The following is a 20,352-nucleotide window of genomic DNA, read 5'->3' as shown; positions in this document are numbered from 1 at the left end:
AGAGAAGAGAGAGGAGAGGTGGAGATGGGAGAGGAGGGTGGAGAGATAGGAGAGGGGGAGACGGGAGAGAGGAGGGTAGGGAGAAGAGAGAGGAGAGGTGGAGACGGGAGAGAGGAGGGTGGGGAGAAGAGAGAGGAGAGGTGGAGATGGGAGAGAGGAGGGTAGGAAGAAGAGAGAGGAGAGGTGGAGATGGGAGAGAGGAGGGTAGGGAGAAGAGAGACGAGAGGTGTAGACGGGAGAGAGGAGGGTAGGGAGAAGAGAGAGGAGAGGTGGAGATGGGAGAGAGGAGGGTAGGGAGAAGAGAGAGGAGAGGTGGAGATGGGAGAGAGGAGGGTAGGGAGAAGAGAGAGGAGAGGTGGAGACGGGAGAGAGGAGGTGGGGGGGAGGAGAGAGGTGGGGTGGAGACGGGAGAGAGGAGGGTGGAGAGAAGAGAGAGGCGAGGTGGAGATGGGAGAGGAGGGTGGAGAGATAGGAGAGGTGGAGATGGGAGAGAGGAGGGTAGGGAGAAGAGAGAGGAGAGGTGGAGACGGGAGAGAGGAGGGTGGAGAGAAGAGAGAGGAGAGGTGGAGATGGGAGAGGAGGGTAGGGAGAAGAGAGAGGATAGGTGGAGATGGGAGAGAGGAGGGTAGGGAGAAGAGAGAGGAGAGGTGGACACGGGAGAGAGGAGGGTAGGGAGAAGAGAGAGGAGAGGTGGAGACGGGAGAGAGGAGGGTGGAGAGAAGAGAGAGGAGAGGTGGAGATGGGCGAGGAGGGTGGAGAGATAGGAGAGGTGGAGACGGGAGAGAGGAGGGTGGAGAGAAGAGAGAGGAGAGGTGGAGACGGGAGAGGAGGGTGGAGAGATAGGAGAGGTGGAGATGGGAGAGAGGAGGGTAGGGAGAAGAGAGAGGAGAGGTGGAGACGGGAGAGGAGGGTAGGGAGAAGAGAGAGGAGAGGTGGACACGGGAGAGAGGAGGGTAGGGAGAAGAGAGAGGAGAGGTGGAGACGGGAGAGAGGAGGGTGGAGAGAAGAGAGAGGAGAGAGAGGTGGAGATGGGAGAGGAGGGTGGAGAGATAGGAGAGGTGGAGACGGGAGAGAGGAGGGTGGAGAGAAGAGAGAGGAGAGGTGGAGACGGGAGAGGAGGGTGGAGAGATAGGAGAGGTGGAGATGGGAGAGAGGAGGGTAGGGAGAAGAGAGAGGAGAGGTGGAGACGGGAGAGGAGGGTGGAGAGAAGAGAGAGGAGAGGTGGAGACGGGAGAGAGGAGGGTGGAGAGAAGAGAGAGGAGAGGTGGAGATGGGAGAGGAGGGTGGAGAGATAGGAGAGGGGGGGGAGACGGGAGAGAGGAGGGTGGAGAGAATTGAGAGGAGAGGTGGAGACGGGAGAGAGGAGGGTGGAGAGAAGAGAGAGGAGAGGTGGAGATGGGAGAGGAGGGTGGAGAGATAGGAGAGGGGGAGACGGGAGAGGAGGAGGGTAGGGACAAGAGAGAGGAGAGGTGGAGACGGGAGAGAGGAGGGTGGAGAGAAGAGAGAGGAGAGGTGGAGATGGGAGAGAGGAGGGTAGGAAGAAGAGAGAGGAGAGGTGGAGATGGGAGAGAGGAGGGTAGGGAGAAGAGAGACGAGAGGTGTAGACGGGAGAGAGGAGGGTAGGGAGAAGAGAGAGGAGAGGTGGAGATGGGAGAGAGGAGGGTAGGGAGAAGAGAGAGGAGAGGTGGAGATGGGAGAGAGGAGGGTAGGGAGAAGAGAGAGGAGAGGTGGAGATGGGAGAGAGGAGGGTAGGGAGAAGAGAGAGACGAGAGGTGTAGACGGGAGAGAGGAGGGTAGGGAGAAGAGAGAGGAGAGGTGGAGATGGGAGAGAGGAGGGTAGGGAGAAGAGAGAGGAGAGGTGGAGATGGGAGAGAGGAGGGTAGGGAGAAGAGAGAGGAGAGGTGGAGACGGGAGAGAGGAGGTGGGGGGAGGAGAGAGGTGGGGTGGAGACGGGAGAGAGGAGGGTGGAGAGAAGAGAGAGGCGAGGTGGAGATGGGAGAGGAGGGTGGAGAGATAGGAGAGGTGGAGATGGGAGAGAGGAGGGTAGGGAGAAGAGAGAGGAGAGGTGGAGACGGGAGAGGAGGGAGGGTGGAGAGAAGAGAGAGGAGAGGTGGAGATGGGAGAGGAGGGTAGGGAGAAGAGAGAGGATAGGTGGAGATGGGAGAGAGGAGGGTAGGGAGAAGAGAGAGGAGAGGTGGACACGGGAGAGAGGAGGGTAGGGAGAAGAGAGAGGAGAGGTGGAGACGGGAGAGAGGAGGGTGGAGAGAAGAGAGAGGAGAGGTGGAGATGGGAGAGGAGGGTGGAGAGATAGGAGAGGTGGAGACGGGAGAGAGGAGGGTGGAGAGAAGAGAGAGAGGAGAGGTGGAGATGGGAGAGGGAGGGTGGAGAGATAGGAGAGGTGGAGATGGGAGAGAGGAGGGTAGGGAGAAGAGAGAGGAGAGGGAGAGAGGAGGGTGGAGACGGGAGAGGAGGGTAGGGAGAAGAGAGAGGAGAGGTGGAGACGGGAGAGAGGAGGGTAGGGAGAAGAGAGAGGAGAGGTGGAGAGATGGGAGAGAGGGAGAGGGTGGAGAGAGAAGATGAGAGGAGGAGAGGTGGAGATGGGAGAGGAGGGTGGAGAGATAGGAGAGGTGGAGACGGGAGAGAGGAGGGTGGAGAGAAGAAGAGGAGAGGAGAGGTGGAGACGGGAGGGTGGAGAGAGGAGGGTGGGAGAGATAGGAGAGAGAGAGGAGGAGATGGGAGAGAGGAGGGTAGGGAGAAGAGAGAGGAGAGGTGGAGACGGGAGAGGAGGGTGGAGAGAAGAGAGAGGAGAGGTGGAGACGGGAGAGAGGAGGAGGGTGGAGAGAAGAGAGAGGAGAGGTGGAGATGGGAGAGGAGGGTGGAGAGATAGGGGAGAGAGGGAGAGACGGGAGAGAGGAGGGTGGAGACGAGAAGGAGGGTGAGAGGAGAGGTGGAGAGACGGAGAGAGGAGGGTGGAGAGAAGAGAGAGGAGAGGTGGAGATGGGAGAGGAGGGTGGAGAGATAGGAGAGGGGAGGAGGGGAGAGAGGAGGGTAGGGAGAAGAGAGAGGAGAGGTGGAGACGGGAGAGAGGAGGGTGGAGAGAAGAGAGAGGAGAGGTGGAGATGGGAGAGAGGAGGGTAGGAAGAAGAGAGTGGAGAGGTGGGAGATGGGAGAGAGGAGGGTAGGGAGAAGAGAGAGGAGGTGTGGAGACGGGAGAGGGGTAGGGAGGAGAGAGGAGAGGTGGAGACGGGAGAGAGGAGGGTAGGGAGAAGAGAGAGGAGAGGTGGAGATGGGAGAGAGGAGGGGGTAGGGAGAAGAGAGAGGAGAGGTGGAGATGGGAGAGAGGAGGGTAGGGAGAAGAGAGAGGAGAGGTGGAGATGGGAGAGAGGAGGGTAGGGAGAAGAGAGAGGAGAGGTGGAGATGGGAGAGAGGAGGGTAGGGAGAAGAGAGAGGAGAGGTGGAGATGGGAGAGAGGAGGGTAGGGAGAAGAGAGAGGAGAGGTGGAGACGGGAGAGAGGAGGGTAGGGAGAAGAGAGAGGAGAGGTGTGGGCTACTGGACTCCTTGGCTACTGAGCTACTGGGCCCCTGGGCTACTGGGATACTGGACTACTGGCCTACTGGGCTACTGTGCTACTGGGCCCATGGGCTACTAGGCTACTGTGTTACTGTGCTACTGGGCCCCTGGGTTACTGGTCTACTGGTCTTCTGGGCTACTGGACTACTGGGTTACTGGGCTACTGGGCTCCTGGGTTACTTGGCTCCTGGGCTACTGGGTCCTGGGCTACTGAGCTACTGGGCTCCTGGGCTACTGGGCAACTGGGCTCCTGGGCTACTGGGCAACTGGGCTCCTGGGCTACTGGGCAACTGGGCTCCTGGGCTACTGGGCAACTGGGCTCCTGGGCTACTGGGCTACTGGGCTACTGGGCAACTGGGATCCTGGGCTACTGGGCAACTGGGCTCCTGGGCTACTGGGCAACTGGGCTCCTGGGTTACTGGGCTACTGGGCTCCTGGGTTACTTGGCTACTGGGGCTCCTGGGCTACTGGGCAACTGGGCTCCTGGGCTACTGAGCTACTGGGCTACTGGGCTACTGGGCAACTGGGCTCCTGGGCTACTGAGCTACTGGGCTACTGAGCTACTGAGCTACTGGGCTCCTGGGCTACTGAGCTACTGGGCTCCTGGGCTGCTGGGCTACTGGGCTCCTGGGCTACTGAGCTACTGGGCTCCTGGGCTGCTGGGCTACTGGGCTCCTGGGCTACTGAGCTACTGGGCTCCTGGGCTGCTGGGCTACTGGGCTCCTGGGCTACTGAGCTACTGGGCTCCTGGGCTGCTGGGCTACTGGGCTCCTGGGCTACTGGGCTCCTGAGCTACTGGGCTCCTGGGCTACTGGGATCCTGGGCTACTGGGCTCCTGAGCTACTGGGCTCCTGGGATACTGGGATCCTGGGCTCCTGGGCTACTGGGCTCCTGAGCTACTGGGCTCCTGGGCTACTGGGATCCTGGGCTCCTGGGCTACTGGGCTCCTGAGCTACTGGGCTCCTGGGCTACTGGGCTACTTGGCAGGGGACAGTTCTGCAGACATCCATACACAGACATTAACACCAACTGAAGTTCTGACACACTTTTGCTGCTGTGTTTCTTAAGGGTTAGACTTGGGTTAGAGTTGGGTTAGAGTTAGAGTTGGGTTAGAGTTGGGTTAGAGTTGGGTTAGAGTTAGACTTGGGTTAGAGTTGGGTTAGAGTTGGGTTAGAGTTGGGTTAGAGTTGGGTTAGACTTGGGTTAGAGTTGGGTTAGACTTGGGTTAGAGTTGGGTTAGAGTAGGTTAGAGTTGGGTTAGACTTGGGTTAGACTTGGGTTAGAGTTGGGTTAGAGTTAGAGTTAGAGTTGGAGTTGGGTTAGAGTTAGAGTTGGGTTAGAGTTGGGTTAGAGTTAGAGTTGGGTTAGAGTTAGAGTTGGGTTAGAGTTGGGTTAGAGTTAGAGTTGGGTTGGAGTTGGGTTAGACTTGGGTTAGAGTTGGGTTAGAGTTAGAGTTGGGTTGGAGTTGGGTTAGAGTTGGGATAGAGTTGGGTTCGACTTGGGTTAGAGTTGGGTTAGAGTTGGGTTAGAGTTAGAGTTGGGTTAGAGTTAGAGTTGGGTTAGAGTTGGGTTAGAGTTGGGTTAGAGTTGGGTTAGAGTTAGAGTTGGGTTGGAGTTGGGTTAGAGTTGGGTTAGAGTTAGAGTTGGGTTAGAGTTAGAGTTAGGTTAGAGTTGGGTTAGAGTCGGGTTAGAGTTGGGTTAGAGTTGGGGTTAGAGTTAGACTTAGAGTTGGGTTAGAGTTAAAGTTAGAGTTGGAGTTATAGTTGGGTTAGAGTTAGAGTTGGGTTAGAGTTGGGTTAGGGTTAGAGTTGGGTTAGAGTTGGGTTAGAGTTAGAGTTGGGTTAGAGTTGGGTTAGAGTTGGGTTAGAGTTAAAGTTAGAGTTGGGTTAGAGTTGGGGTTAGAGTTAGGGTTAGAGTTGGGTTAGAGTTGGGTTAGGGTTAGAGTTGGGTTAGAGTTAGGTTAGAGTTGGGTTAGAGTTAGAGTTAGAGTTAGAGTTGGGTTAGAGTTAGAGTTTGAGTTAGAGTTGGGTTAGCGTTAGTTAGAGTTGGGTTAGAGTTAGATTTAGAGTTGGGTTAGAGTTGGGTTAGAGTTGGGTTAGAGTTAGAGTTGGGTTAGAGTTGGGTTAGAGTTAGAGTTGGGTTAGAGTTAGGGTTAGAGTTGGGTTAGGGTTAGAGTTGGGTTAGAGTTAGAGTTAGGGTTAGAGTTGGGTTAGAGTTGGGTTAGAGTTAGAGTTGGGTTAGAGTTAGAGTTGGTTTAGAGTTAGAGTTGGGTTAGAGTTGGGTTAGAGTTAAAGTTAGAGTTGGGTTAGAGTTGGGGTTAGAGTTAGACTTAGAGTTGGGTTAGAGTTGGGTTAGAGTTGGGTTAGGGTTAGAGTTGGGTTAGAGTTAGGTTAGAGTTGGGTTAGAGTTAGAGTTGGGTTAGAGTTAGAGTTGGTTTAGAGTTAGAGTTGGGTTAGAGTTGGGTTAGAGTTAAAGTTAGAGTTGGGTTAGAGTTGGGGTTAGAGTTAGACTTAGAGTTGGGTTAGAGTTGGGTTAGAGTTGGGTTAGGGGTTAGAGTTGGGTTAGAGTTAGGTTAGAGTTGGGTTAGAGTTAGAGTTAGAGTTGGGTTAGAGTTGGGTTAGAGTTAGAGTTAGAGTTAGAGTTTGGGTTAGAGTTGGGTTAGAGTTAGTTAGAGTTGGGTTAGAGTTAGATTTAGAGTTTAGAGTTGGAGTTAGAGTTGGGTTAGAGTTGGAGTTAGAGTTAGAGTTGGGTTAGAGTTGGGTTAGAGTTAGATTAGAGTTAGAGTTGGGTTAGAGTTGGAGTTGGAGTTAGAGTTAGAGTTAGAGTTGGGTTAGAGTTAGAGTTGGTTAGAGTTGGGTTAGAGTTAGAGTTAGAGTTAGAGTTGGGTTAGAGTTAGAGTTGGGTTAGAGTTAGGTTAGAGTTAGAGTTAGGGTTAGAGTTGGAGTTAGAGTTAGAGTTGGGTTAGAGTTAGAGTTAGAGTTAGAGTTGGGTTAGAGTTGGGTTAGAGTTAGACTTAGAGTTGGGTTAGAGTTAAAGTTAGAGTTAGAGTTAGAGTTGGGTTAGAGTTAAAGTTAGAGTTGGAGTTAGAGTTGGGTTAGAGTTAGAGTTGGGTTAGAGTTGGGTTAGAGTTAGGTTGGGTTAGAGTTGAGTTAGTTAGAGTTGGGTTAGAGTTAGGTTAGAGTTAGGGTTAGAGTTGGGTTAGAGTTGGGTTAGAGTTAGAGTTAGAGTTGGGTTAGAGTTGGGTTAGAGTTGGGTTAGAGTTAGAGTTAGAGTTAGAGTTGGGTTAGAGTTGGGTTAGAGTTGGGTTAGAGTTAGTTAGAGTTGCGTAGAGTTAGAGTTAGAGTTAGAGTTAGAGTTAGAGTTGGAGTTAGAGTTAGAGTTGGGTTAGAGTTAGAGTTAGGTTAGAGTTAGAGTTAGAGTTGGGTTAGAGTTGGGTTAGAGTTGGAGAGTTAGAGTTAGAGTTAGAGTTGGGTTAGAGTTAGAGTTAGGTTAGAGTTAGAGTTGGGTTAGAGTTAGGGTTAGAGTTAGAGTTGAGTTAGAGTTAGAGTTGGGTTAGAGTTGGGTTAGAGTTAAAGTTAGAGTTGGGTTAGAGTTGGGTTAGAGTTAGAGTTAGAGTTGGGTTAGAGTTGGGTTAGAGTTGGGTTAGAGTTAGAGTTAGAGTTAGGTTAGAGTTGGGTTAGAGTTAGAGTTGGAGTTAGAGTTAGAGTTGGGTTAGAGTTTAGAGTTAAAGTTAGAGTTGGGTTAGAGTTGGGTTAGAGTTAAAGTTAGAGTTGGGTTAGAGTTGGGTTAGAGTTAGAGTTAGAGTTAGAGTTAGAGTTAGAGTTAGAGTTGGGTTAGAGTTAGAGTTGGGTTAGAGTTAGGGTTAGAGTTGGTTTAGAGTTAGAGTTAGTTAGAGTTGGGTTAGAGTTAGAGTTAGAGTTAGAGTTGGGTTAGAGTTTGAGTTAGAGTTGGTTAGAGTTGGGTTAGAGTTAGAGTTAGAGTTGGGTTAGAGTTGGGTTAGAGTTGGGTTAGAGTTAGATTTAGAGTTGGGTTAGAGTTGGGTTAGAGTTAGGTTAGAGTTAGAGTTGGGTTAGAGTTGGGTTAGAGTTAGAGTTGGGTTAGAGTTAGGGTTAGAGTTGGGTTAGGGTTAGAGTTGGGTTAGAGTTAGAGTTGGAGTTAGAGTTGGGTTAGAGTTAGGGTTAGAGTTGAGTTAGGTTAGAGTTGGGTTAGAGTTAGAGTTGGGTTAGAGTTAGTTAGGGTTAGAGTTGGGTTAGAGTTAGAGTTAGCGTTAGTTAGAGTTGAGTTGTTAGAGTTGGGTTAGAGTTAGATTTAGAGTTGGGTTAGAGTTGGGGTTAGAGTTAGACTTAGAATTGGGTTAGAGTTGGGTTAGAGTTGGGTTAGGGTTAGAGTTGGGTTAGAGTTGGGTTAGAGTTAGAGTTGGGTTAGAGTTAGAGTTGGTTAGAGTTGGGTTAGAGTTAGAGTTAGAGTTAGAGTTAGAGTTGGGTTAGAGTTAGAGAGTTGGGTTAGAGTTAGAGTTAGGTTAGAGTTGGGTTAGAGTTAGAGTTAGAGTTAGGTTAGGTTAGAGTTAGAGTTGGGTTAGAGTTGGGTTAGAGTTAGATTTAGAGTTGGGTTAGAGTTGGGTTAGAGTTGGGTTAGAGTTAGATTTAGAGTTGGGTTAGAGTTGAGTTAGAGTTGGAGTTAGAGTTAGAGTTTGGTTAGAGTTGGGTTAGAGTTAGAGTTGGGTTAGAGTTAGGGTTAGAGTTGGGTTAGGGTTAGAGTTGGGTTAGAGTTAGAGTTGGGTTAGAGTTAGAGTTAGGGTTAGAGTTGGGTTAGAGTTAGAGTTGGGTTAGAGTTAGAGTTGGGTTAGAGTTAGAGTTGGGTTAGAGTTAGAGTTGGGTTAGAGTTAGAGTTGGGTTAGAGTTGGGTTAGAGTTAGAGTTAGAGTTAGAGTTAGAGTTGGGTTAGGTTAGAGTTAGGGTTAGAGTTAGGTTAGAGTTGGGTTAGAGTTAGAGTTGGGTTAGAGTTGGGTTAGAGTTAGAGAGTTGGGTTAGAGTTGGGGTTAGAGTTAGACTTAGAGTTGGGTTAGAGTTGGGTTAGAGTTGGGTTAGGGTTAGAGTTGGGTTAGAGTTGGGTTAGGGTTAGAGTTGGGTTAGAGTTAGGTTAGAGTTGGGTTAGAGTTAGAGTTGGGTTAGAGTTAGAGTTGGGTTAGAGTTGGGTTAGAGTTAGAGTTGGGTTAGAGTTAGAGTTGGGTTAGAGTTAGAGTTGGGTTAGAGTTAGAGTTGGGTTAGAGTTAGAGTTTGAGTTAGAGTTGGGTTAGAGTTGGGTTAGCGTTAGTTAGAGTTGGGTTAGAGTTGGGTTAGAGTTAGATTTAGAGTTGGGTTAGAGTTGGGTTAGAGTTGGGTTAGAGTTAGATTTAGAGTTGGGTTAGAGTTGGGTTAGAGTTGGGTTAGAGTTAGAGTTTGGTTAGAGTTGGGTTAGAGTTAGGTTAGAGTTAGGGTTAGGGTTAGAGTTGGGTTAGGGTTAGAGTTGGGTTAGAGTTAGAGTTGGGTTAGAGTTAGAGTTGGGTTAGAGTTAGAGTTTGAGTTAGAGTTGGGTTAGAGTTGGGTTAGCGTTAGTTAGAGTTGGGTTAGAGTTGGGTTAGAGTTAGATTTAGAGTTGGGTTAGAGTTGGGTTAGAGTTGGGTTAGAGTTAGATTTAGAGTTGGGTTAGAGTTGGGTTAGAGTTGGGTTAGAGTTAGAGTTTGGTTAGAGTTGGGTTAGAGTTAGAGTTGGGTTAGAGTTAGGGTTAGAGTTGGGTTAGGGTTAGAGTTGGGTTAGAGTTAGAGTTGGGTTAGAGTTAGAGTTAGGGTTAGAGTTGGGTTAGAGTTAGAGTTGGGTTAGAGTTAGAGTTGGGTTAGAGTTAGAGTTGGGTTAGAGTTAGAGTTGGGTTAGAGTTAGAGTTGGGTTAGAGTTGGGTTAGGGTTAGAGTTGGGTTAGAGTTAGAGTTGGGTTAGAGTTAGAGTTAGGGTTAGAGTTGGGTTAGAGTTGGGTTAGCGTTAGTTAGAGTTGGGTTAGAGTTGGGTTAGAGTTAGATTTAGAGTTGGGTTAGAGTTGGGGTTAGAGTTAGACTTAGAGTTGGGTTAGAGTTGGGTTAGAGTTGGGTTAGGGTTAGAGTTGGGTTAGAGTTGGGTTAGGGTTAGAGTTGGGTTAGAGTTAGAGTTAGGGTTAGAGTTGGGTTAGAGTTGGGTTAGAGTTAGAGTTGGGATAGAGTTAGGGTTAGAGTTGGGTTAGGGTTGGGTTAGGGTTAGAGTTGGGTTAGAGTTAGAGTTGGTTTAGAGTTGGGTTAGAGTTAGAGTTAGAGTTGGGTTAGAGTTAGAGTTAGAGTTGGGTTAGAGTTGGGTCAGAGTTGGGTTAGGGTTAGAGTTAGAGTTGGGTTAGATTTGGGTTAGAGTTGGGTTAGGGTTAGGGTTAGGGTTAGAGTTGGGTTAGAGTTGGTTGAGCAGTGGACCTTTTCCTTATGTAGTATCAGCTCATTGAACCTTTCCACATCGCCACCCCCAGCCTTAGAGAGCTGACTGGAAAAGGGAGTGGCCAAGACCCCCGTCTCTGACGAGGTATTGAGCCAATCAGGGCCATTAGAAGTGTGATCAGATAACGGCCTATAGGATCCGCTCGGCAACCACCCAGCGATAAGGCGAGATGATGACCAATATGACAGCTAATTACGACCGTGCTATTCATCACCACAGATAATAAACAAATGTATGGTTTATCATTAGCCTTGATGGGCCATTCCCTCCATTCTTCCACTCCCCCACTCCTCCTTTCCCATTGCCTCTCTCTTTTTTTAATTGGTAAAGGGTTCTTGTCGCAGCTAAAAATAGGTTTCTATAGGTTTTTATCAGGAGGGGAGAGAGAGAGAGAGAGAGAGAGAGAGAGAGAGAGAGAGAGAGAGAGAGAGAGAGAGAGAGAGAGAGAGAGAGAGAGAGAGAGAGAGAGAGACACAACGAGAGAGAGAGAGAGAGAGAGAGAGAAAGAAAGGTGGATGGAAAACTAGAGGATGACTGTCATGAAATGAAGACGACTGGTGCTGAGAGCTTTTCTATAGTATACAGATGTACACACTGCCACTAACACATTAACACTATAGCTCACATTTCATCTTCTTTCCAGCCTGAACCAGAACGTCGAATGAGTGTATTTCTTATTACGAGAGACAGAGGGAAAGAAACACAGTGTTTAAAAGTGAAAGGCTATTTAATTATTGTCATTGTTAGCAGAGGAGAGCAGTTTGTTCATTCAGAGGGATGGATGTTTTGAGGTGTATAGTGCTGTTAGCCTTTGGGTTCACTGTGAAAGGGATTCCATTTTGGAGTGTGCCAAACAATTGGTCACAACTCTTGCCAAATGTGGCATGTTCTAATTAATTCCCCTTTCTCTCTCCTCTACCCCTTTCTCTCTCCTCTACCCCTTTCTCTCTCCTCTACCCCTTTCTCTCTCCTCTACCACTTTCTCTCACCTCTACCCCTTTCTCTCTCCTCTACCCCTTTCTCTCTCCTCTACCCCTTTCTCTCTCCTCTACCCCTTTCTCTCTCCTCTACCCCTTCTCTCTCCTCTACCCCTTTCTCTCTCCTCTACCCCTTTCTCTCTCCTCTACCCCTCTCTCTCCCTCTACCCCTTTCTCTCTCCTCTACCCCCTCTCTCCTCTACCCCTTTCTCTCTCCTCTACCCCCTTCTCTCTCCTCTACCCCTTTCTCTCTCCTCTACCCCTTTCTCTCTCCTCTACCCCTTTCTCCTCCTCTACCCCTTTCTCTCTCCCTCTACCCCCTTTCTCTCCTCTCTACCCCTTTCTCTCTCCTCTCCCCTTTCTCTCTCCTCTACCCCTTTCTCTCTCCTCTACCCCTTCTCTCCTCTACCCCCTTTCTCTCTCTCTCCTCTACCCCTTCTCTCTCTCCTCTCCCCTTTCTCTCTCTCTACCCCTTTCTCTCTCCTCTACCCCTTTCTCTCTCTCTCCCCTTCTCTCTCCTCTTCCCCTTTCTCTCTCTCTACCCCCTTCTCTCTCCTCTACCCCTTTCTCTCTCCTCTACCCCTTTCTCTCTCCTCTACCCCTTTTCTCTCTCCTCTCTCTCTCTACCCCTTTCTCTCTCCTCTACCCCTTTCTCTCTCCTCTACCCCTTTCTCTCTCCTCTACCCCTTTCTCTCTCCTCTACCCTTTCTCTCTCTCTACCCCTTCTCTCTCCTCTACCCCTTTCTCTCTCCTCTCTACCCCTTTCTCTCCTCTACCTCTCCTCTACCCCTTTCTCTCTCCTCTTTTTCTCTCTCCTCTACCCCTTTCTCTCTCCTCTCCCCTTCTCTCTTTCCTCTCCTCCCCCTTTCTCTCTCCTCTACCCCTTTCTCTCTCCTCTCTCTCCTCTACCCCTTTCTCTCTCCCCTCTCCCTCTACCCCTTTCTCTCTCCTCTACCCCCTTCTCTCCTCTACCCCTTTCTCTCTCTCCTCTACCCCCTTCTCTCTCCTCTACCCCTTTCTCTCTCTCCTCTACCCCTTTCTCTCTCCTCTACCCCTTTCTCTCTCCTCTACCCCTTTCTCTCTCCTCTACCCCTTTCTCTCTCCTCTACCCCTTTCTCTCCTCTACCCCTTTCTCTCTCCTCTACCCTTTCTCTCTCCCTCTACCCTTTCTCTCTCCTCTACCCCTTTCTCTCTCCTCTACCCCTTTCCCTCCCTTTCTCTCCTCCTCTACCCCTTTCTCTCTCCTCTACCCTTTCTCTCTCCTCTACCCCTTTCTCTCTCTCCTCTACCCCTTTCTCTCTCCCTCTACCCCTTTCTCTCCTCTACCCCTTTCTCTCTCCTCTCCCTCTTCTCTCTCTCTCTCCTCTACCCCCTTTCTCTCTCTCTACCCCTTTCTCTCTCCTCTACCCCTTTCTCTCTCCTCTACCCCTTTTCTCTCCCTCTACCCCTTTCTCTCTCCTCTACCCCTTTCTCTCTCCTCTACCCCTTTCTCTCTCCTCTACCCCTTTCTCTCTCCTCTACCCCTTTCTCTCTCCTCTACCCCTTTCTCTCTCCTCTACCCCTTTCTCTCTCCTCTACCCCTTTCTCTCTCCTCTACCCCTTTCTCTCCTCTACCCCTTCTCTCTCCTCTACCCCTTTCTCTCTCCTCTACCCCTTTCTCTCTCCTCTACCCCTTTCTCTCTCCTCTACCCCTTTCTCTCTCCTCTACCCCTTTCTCTCTCCTCTACCCCTTTCTCTCTCCTCTACCCCTTTCTCTCTCCTCTACCCCTTTCTCTCTCCTCTACCCTACTTTCTCTCCTCTACCCTTTCTCTCCTCTACCCTCTCTCCTCTCCCCTTTCTCTCTCCTCTACCCCTTTCTCTCTCCTCTACCCCTTTCTCTCTCTCTCTACCCCTTTCTCTCTCCTCTACCCCTTTCTCTCTCCTCTACCCCTTTCTCTCTCCTCTACCCTTTCTCCTCTACTCCCTTTTCTCTCTCCTCTACCCCTTTCTCTCCTCTACCCCTTTCTCTCTCCTCTACCCCTTTCTCTCTCCTCTACCCCTTTCTCTCTCCTCTACCCCTTTCTCTCTCCTCTACCCCTTTCTCTCTCCTTTCTCTCTCCCTTTTTCTCTCTCCTCTACCCCTTTCTCTCTCCTCTACCCCTTTCTCTCTCCTCTACCCTTCCTCTCCCCTATTTCTCTCCCTCTACCCCTTTCTCTCTCCTCTACCCCTTTCTCTCTCCTCTACCCCTTTCTCTCTCCTCTACCCCTTTCTCTCTCTCTCTACCCCTTTCTCCTCCTCTACCCCTCTCTCTCTCTCCCCTTTCTCTCTCTCTCTACCCCTTTCTCTCTCCTCTACCCCTTTCTCTCTCCTCTACCCTTTCTCTCCTCTACCCCTTTCTCTCTCCTCTACCCTTTCTCTCTCCTCTACCCCTTTCTCTCTCCTCTACCCCTTTCTCTCTCCTCTACCCCTTTCTCTCTCCTCTCCTCCCCTTTCTCTCTCCTCTCTTTCTCTCTACCCCTTTCTCTCTCCTCTACCCCTTTCTCTCTCCTCTACCCCTTTCTCTCTCCCTCTACCCCTTTCTCTCTCCTACCCCTTTCTCTCCTCTACCCCTCTTCTCTCTCTCTACCCCTTTCTCTCTCCTACCCCTTTCTCTCTCCTCTACCCCTTTCTCTCTCCTCTACCCCTTTCTCTCTCTCTCTACCCCTTTCTCTCTCCTCTACCCCTTTCTCTCTCCTCCTATTTCTCTCCTCTACCCCTTTCTCTCTCCTCTACCCCTTTCTCTCTCTCTACCCCTTTCTCTCTCTCTCTACCCCTTTCTCTCTCCTCTACCCCTCTCTCTCTCCTCTACCCCTTTCTCTCTCCTCTACCCCTTTCTCTCTCCTTTCTCTCTCCTCTACCCCTTTCTCTCTCCTCTACCCCTTTCTCTCTCCTCTACCCCTTTCTCTCTCCTCTACCCCTTCTCTCTCTCTCTACCCCCTTCCTCTCCTCTCCCCTCTCTCTCTCTACCCCTTTCTCTCTCCTCTACCCCTTTCTCTCTCCTCTACCCCTTTCTCTCTCCTCTCTCTCCTCTACCCCCTTCTCTCTCCTCTACCCCTTTCTCTCTCCTCTACCCCTTTCTCTCTCCTCTACCCCTTTCTCCTCTCTAACCCTTTCTCTCTCCTCTACCCCTTTCTCTCTCCTCTACCCCTTTCTCTCTCCTCTACCCCTTTCTCTCTCCTCTACCCCTTTCTCTCCCTCTACCCCTTTCTCTCTCCTCTACCCCTTTCTCTCTCCTCTACCCCTTTCTCTCTCCTCTACCCCTTTCTCTCTCCCTCTACCCCTTCTCCTCTCCCCTTTCTCTCTCTCTCCTCTCTCCTCCTCTACCCCTCTCCTCTACCCCTTTCTCTCTCCTCTACCCCTTTCTCCCCTCCCTCTCCTACCCCTTTCTCTCTCCTCTACCCCTTTCTCTCTCCTCTACCCCTTTCTCTCTCTCCTCTACCCCTTTCTCTCCTCTCTCTTTTCTCCCCTTTCTCTCTCCTCTACCCCTTTCTCTCTCCTCTCTCTCCTCCCCTTCTCTCTCTCCTCTACCCCTTTCTCTCTCCTCTACCCCTTTCTCTCTCCTCTGCCTTTCTCTCCTCTAACCCTTTCTCTCCTCTACCCCTTTCTCTCTCCTCTACCCCTTTCTCTCTCCTCTACCCCTTTCTCTCCTCTCTCTACCCCTTTCTCTCTCCCTCTACCCCTTTTCTCTCTCCTCTACCCCTTTCTCTCTCCTCTACCCCTTTTCTCTCTCTCTCCTCTCCCTTTCTCTCTCCTCTACCCCTTTTCTCTCCTCTACCCCTTTCTCTCTCCTATTTCTCTCCTCTACCCCTTTCTCTCTCCTCTACCCCTTTCTCTCTCCTCTACCCCTTTCTCTCTCCTCTACCTCTTTCTCTCTCCTATTTCTCTCCTCTACCCCTTTCTCTCTCCTCTACCCCTTTCTCTCTCCTATTTCTCCCCTCTACCACTTTATCTCTCCTATTTCTCTCCTCTACCCCTTTCTCTCTCCTATTTCTCTCCTCTACCCCTTTCTCTCTCCTCTACCCCTTTCTCTCTCCTCTACCCCTTTCTCTCTCCTCTACCCCTTTCTCTCTCCTCTACCCCTTTCTCTCTCCTCTCCCTCTACCCCTTTCTCTCTCTATCCTCTCCTCTACCCCTTTCTCTCTCCTATTTCTCTCTCCTCTACCCCTTTCTCTCTCTTTCTCTCTCTTTCTACCCCTTTCTCTCTCTCTACCCTTTTCTCTCTCTCTCCCTCTACCCCTTTCTCTCTCCTCTACCCCTTTCTCCTCTCCCTCTACCCCTTTATCTCTCCTCTATTTCTCTCCTCTACCCCTTTCTCTCTCCTATTTCTCTCCTCTACCCCTTTCTCTCTCCTCTACCCTTTCTCTCTCCTCTACCCTTTCTCTCTCCTCTACCCCTTTCTCTCTCCTCTACCCCTTTCTCTCTCCCTTCTCTCTCCTCTACCCCTTTCTCTCTCCTCTACCCCTTTCTCTCTCTCTCTACCCCTTTCTCTCTCCTCTCTCCTCTACCCCTTTCTCTCTCCTCTCTCCCTCTACCCTTTCTCTCTCTACCCCTTTCTCTCTCCTTTCTCTCTCCCTTTCTACCCCTTTCTCTCTCCTCTTTTCTCTCTCTCTACCCTCTTTCTCTCTCCTTTCTCTCTCCTCTACCCTTTCTCTCCTCTCCTCTACCCCTTTCTCTCTCCTTTCTCTCTCCTCTCTCTCTACCCCTTTCTCTCTCTTCTCTCCCTCTACCCTTTCTCTCTCCCCCTTTCTCTCTACCTATTTCTCTCCTCTACCCCTTTCTCTCTCCTTTTCCTCTTTCTCTCCTCTACCCCTTTCCCCTTTCTCTCTCCTCTACCCCTTTCTCTCTCCTCTACCCTTTCTCTCTCCTCTACCCCTTTCTCTCTCCTCTACCCCTTTCTCTCTCTATTTCTCTCCTACCCCTTTCTCTCTCCTCTACCCCTTTCTCTCTCTCTATTTCTCCCCTCTACCCCTTTCTCTCTTTCCTCTCCTCTACCCCTTTCTCTCCTCTACCCCTTTCTCTCTCCTATTTCTCTCCCTCTACCCCTTTCTCTCTCCTCTACCCCTTTCTCTCTCCTCCCCTTTCTCTCTCCCTCTACCCCTTTCTCTCTCTCCTCTTTCTCTCTCTCCTCTGCCCCTTTCTCTCTCCTCTACCCCTTTCTCTCTTTTCTCTACCTCCTTTCTCTCCTCTACCCCCTTTCTCTCTCCTCTACCCCTTTCTCTCTACCCCTTTCTCTCCTATTTCTCTCCTCTCTACCCCTTTCTCTCTCCTACCCCTTTCTCTCCTCTACCCCTTTCTCTCTCCTCTACCCCTTTCTCTCTCCTCTCCCTTTCTCTCTCCTCTACCCCTTTCTCTCTCTCCTCTATTTCTCTCTCCTTTTCTCTCCTCTACCCCTTTCTCTCCTCTACCCCTTTCTCTCTCCTCTTTCTCTCTCCTCTACCCCTTTCTCTCTCCTCTACCCCTTTCTCTCTCCTCTTTCCCCTTTCTCTCTCCTCTCCCCTTTCTCTCTCCTCTACCCCTTTCTCTCTCCTCCTTTTTCTCTCCTCCCCTTTCTCTCTCCTCTACCCCTTTCTCTCTCCTCTACCCCCTTTTCTCTCTCCTCTACCCTTTCTCTCTCCTCTCCCCTTTCCTCTCCCTTTTTCTCTCTCCTCTACCCCTTTCTCTCTCCTCTCTCCCTCTACCACCTTTCTCTCTCCTTTTCTCTCCTCTACCCCTTTCTCTCTCCTCTACCCCTTTCTCTCTCTTTTCTCTCTCCTCTCCCTTTCTCTCTCCTATTTCTCTCCTCTACCCTTTCTCTCTCCTCTTTTCTCTCCTCTCCTTTCTCTCTCCTATTTCTCTCCTCTACCCTTTCTCTCTCCTCTACCCCTTTCTCTCCTCTACCCCTTTCCTCTCCCCTTTCTCTCTCCTCTACCCCTTTCTCTCTCCTCTACCCCTTTCTCTCTCTCCTCTCTCCTTTCTTCTCCTCTCTCTCCTCTACCCCTTTCTCTCTCCTATTTCTCTCCTCTACCCCTTTCTCTCTCCTCTACCCCTTTCTCTCTCCTCTACCCCTTTCTCTCTCCTCTACCCCTTTCTCTCTCCTCTACCCCTTTCTCTCTCCTCTACCCCTTTCTCTCCTCACCCCTTTCTCTCTCCTCTACCCCTTTCTCTCTCCTATTTTCTCTCCTCTACCCCTTTCTCTCTCTCTCTATTTCTCTCCTCTCTCCCCTCTACCACCCCTTTCTCTCCTCTACCCCTTTCTCTCTCCTATTTCTCTCCTCTACCCCTTTCTCTCTCCTATTTCTCTCCTCTACCCTTTCTCTCTCCTATTTCTCTCCTCTACCCCCTTTCTCTCTCCTCTCTCCCCTTTCTCTCTCCTATTTCTCTCCTCTACCCCTTTCTCTCCTATACCCCTTTCTCCCTCCTATTTCTCTCCTCTCCCCTTTACTTTCTCTCCTATTTCTCTCTCTACCCATTTCTCTCTCCTATTTCTCTCCTCTACCCCTTTCTCTCTCCTATTTCTCTCCTCTACCCCTTTCTCTCTCTCCTATTTCTCTCCCTCTACCCCTTTCTCTCTCCTCTACCTCTCCTTTTCTCTCCTCTTTTCTCTCCTCTACCCCTTTCTCTCTCCTATTTCTCTCCTCTACCCCTTTCTCTCTCCTCTCTTTCTCTCTCTCTACCCCTTTCTCTCTCCTATTTCTCTCCTCTGCCCCTTTCTCTCTCCTATTTCTCTCCCTCTACCTTTCCTCTCTCTCTCTCTACCTCCTTTCTCTCCTCCCCATTTCTCTCTCCTATTTCTCTCCTCTACCCCTTTCTCTCCTCTATTTCTCTCCTCTACCCCTTTCTCTCCCTATTTCTCTCCTCTACCCCTTTCTCTCTCCTCTACCTCTTTCTCTCTCCTATTTCTCTCCTCTACCCCTTTCTCTCTCCTCTACCCCTTTCTCTCTCCCTATTTCTCTCCTCTACCCCTTTCTCTCTCCTCTATTTCTTCCTCTCCCATTTCTCTCTCCTTTCTCTCCTCTACCCCTTTCTCTCTCCTATTTCTCTCCTCTACCCCTTTCTCTCTCCTCTACTCTCTCTCTCTCCTCTGACCTTTCTCTCTCCTCTTTCTCTCCTCTACCCCTTTCTCTCTCCTATTTCTCTCCTCTACCCCTTTCTCTCTCTCTATTTCTCTCCTCTACCCCTTTCTCTCTCCTCTCCTCTACCCCTTTCTCTCTCCTATTTCTCTCCTCTACCCCTTTCTCTCTCTCTCCTATTTCTCTCCTCTACCCTTTCTCTCTCCTATTTCTCTCCTCTCCCCTTTCTCTCCTCTACCCCTTTCTCTCTCCTCTATTTCTCTCCTCTACCCCTTTCTCTCTCCTACCCCTTTCTCTCTCCTCTCTCCTCTACCCCTTTCTCTCTCCTCTACCCCTTTCTCTCTCCTCTACCCCTTTCTCTCCTCTACCCCTTTTCTCTCCTCTACCCCTTCTCTCTCCCCCTTTCTCTCTCCTATTTCTCTCCTCTACCTTTCTCTCTCCTATTTCTCTCCTCTACCCCTTTCTCTCTCTCTACCCCTTTCTCTCCTCTACCCCTTTCTCTCTCCTATTTCTCTCCTCTACCCCTTTCTCTCTCCTCTACCCCTTTCTCTCTCCTATTTCTCTCCTCTACCCATTTCTCTCCTCTACCCCTTTCTCTCTCCTATTTCTCTCCTCTACCCCTTTCTCTCTCCTCTACCCCTTTCTCTCTCCTATTTCTCTCCTCTACCCCTTTCTCTCCTCTACCCCTTTCTCTCTCCTCTACCCCTTTCTCTCTCCTATTTCTCTCCTCTACCCCTTTCTCTCCTCTACCACTTTCTCTCTCCTATTTCTCTCCTCTACCCCTTTCTCTCTCCTATTTCTCTCCTCTACCCCTTTCTCTCTCCTATTTCTCTCCTCTACCCCTTTCTCTCCCTTTCTCACTTTCTCTCTCCTATTTCAACCTCTACCTCTTTCTGTCCCTTTCTCACTTTCTCTCTCCTATTTCTCTCCTCTACCCCTTTCTCTCTCCTATTTCTCTCCTCTACCCCTTTCTCTCTCCTATTTCTCTCCTCTACCCCTTTCTCTCTCCTATTTCTCTCCTCTACCACTTTCTCTCTCCTATTTCTCTCCTCTACCCCTTTCTCTCTCCTCTACCCCTTTCTCTCCCTTTCTCACTTTCTCTCTCTGCAGCAATTTGGGAAGATTTTAGATGTGGAGATCATTTTTAACGAGCGAGGCTCCAAGGTAAGTCTCTCTCTTTCTCTCTCTCTCTCTCTCTCTCTCTCTCTCTCTCTCTCTCTCTCTCTCTCTCTCTCTCTCTCTCTCTCTCTCTCTCTCTCTCTCTCTACTCTACCTTTCTCTCTCTCTCTCTCTCTCGCTCTCTCTACTCTACCTTTCTCTCTCTCTCTCTCGCTCTCTCTACTCTACCTTTCACTCTCTCTCTCTCTACTTTACCTTTCACTCTCTCTCTCTCTCTCTCTCTCTCTCTCTCTCTCTCTCTCTCTCTCTCTCTCTCTCTCTCTTTCCTTCTACATCCATCTCTCCACAGGTCCCTACCTCCGCAGTGTAGTAATTACTAGCCTGTCTCTGGCTCATCTGCCTCCAGGCTATGCTCCCTAATGTACCTGCATGCCATACATTGTGACATAGTTTGCAGTACCACACTGAAACTGGTTTCTGACTCACGGTCCATGGTACAGTAGTACTCACATCTCACCTCCTTACCGCTCCATGGTACAGAGAGAGATGGAGAGAGACAGACAGAGAGAGACAGACAGAGAGACACAGAGAGAGAGATGTACTTTGTTGTATTTTCCCCTAAAGGACAGGCTTGTTATTTGCATCAAACAGTAAAGTCTATAGGATCCCTAATATGCATATGATCACGCCGCGGTGAGAAACGTCCGTATACAGTGTCCAGGGTCTTAGTAACACAGGATGTATAGGGTGTCCAGGGTCTTAGTAACACAGGATGTATAGGGTGTCCAGGGTCTTAGTAACACAGGATGTATAGGGTGTCCAGGGTCTTAGTAACACAGGATGTATAGGGTGCCCAGGGTCTTAGTAACACAGGATGTATAGGGTGTACAGGGTCTTAGTAACACAGGATGTATAGGGTGTCCAGGGTCTTAGTAACACAGGATGTATAGGGTGTCCAGGGTCTTAGTAACACAGGATGTATAGGGTGTCCAGGGTCTTAGTAACACAGGATGTATAGGGTGTCCAGGGTCTTAGTAACACAGGATGTATAGGGTGTCCAGGGTCTTAGTAACACAGGATGTATAGGGTGTCCAGGGTCTTAGTAACACAGGATGTATAGGGTGTCCAGG

At 50.0% G+C, this 20,352-nt stretch overlaps 1 protein-coding gene across 1 annotated transcript in view; it reads left to right on the top strand.

The window, feature by feature from the left end:
* The window catches only part of LOC115125341 (RNA binding protein fox-1 homolog 3-like), a 143,781-nt gene that overhangs the window by 42,376 nt on the left and 81,053 nt on the right, over positions 1–20,352 (top strand). The window contains exon 3 of the mRNA XM_065002665.1: positions 19,214–19,267. Coding sequence (XP_064858737.1) covers positions 19,214–19,267 — 54 coding nt within the window. The remainder of the gene's footprint in view (positions 1–19,213; positions 19,268–20,352) is intronic.

The sequence above is a fragment of the Oncorhynchus nerka genome, linkage group LG16 (genome assembly GCF_034236695.1).
Source record: "Oncorhynchus nerka isolate Pitt River linkage group LG16, Oner_Uvic_2.0, whole genome shotgun sequence".
Taxonomy (NCBI): Eukaryota; Metazoa; Chordata; class Actinopteri; order Salmoniformes; family Salmonidae; genus Oncorhynchus; species Oncorhynchus nerka.
Note: the sequence above shows the minus strand (reverse complement) of the source record. Positions and strands in the feature narration are given on the sequence as shown.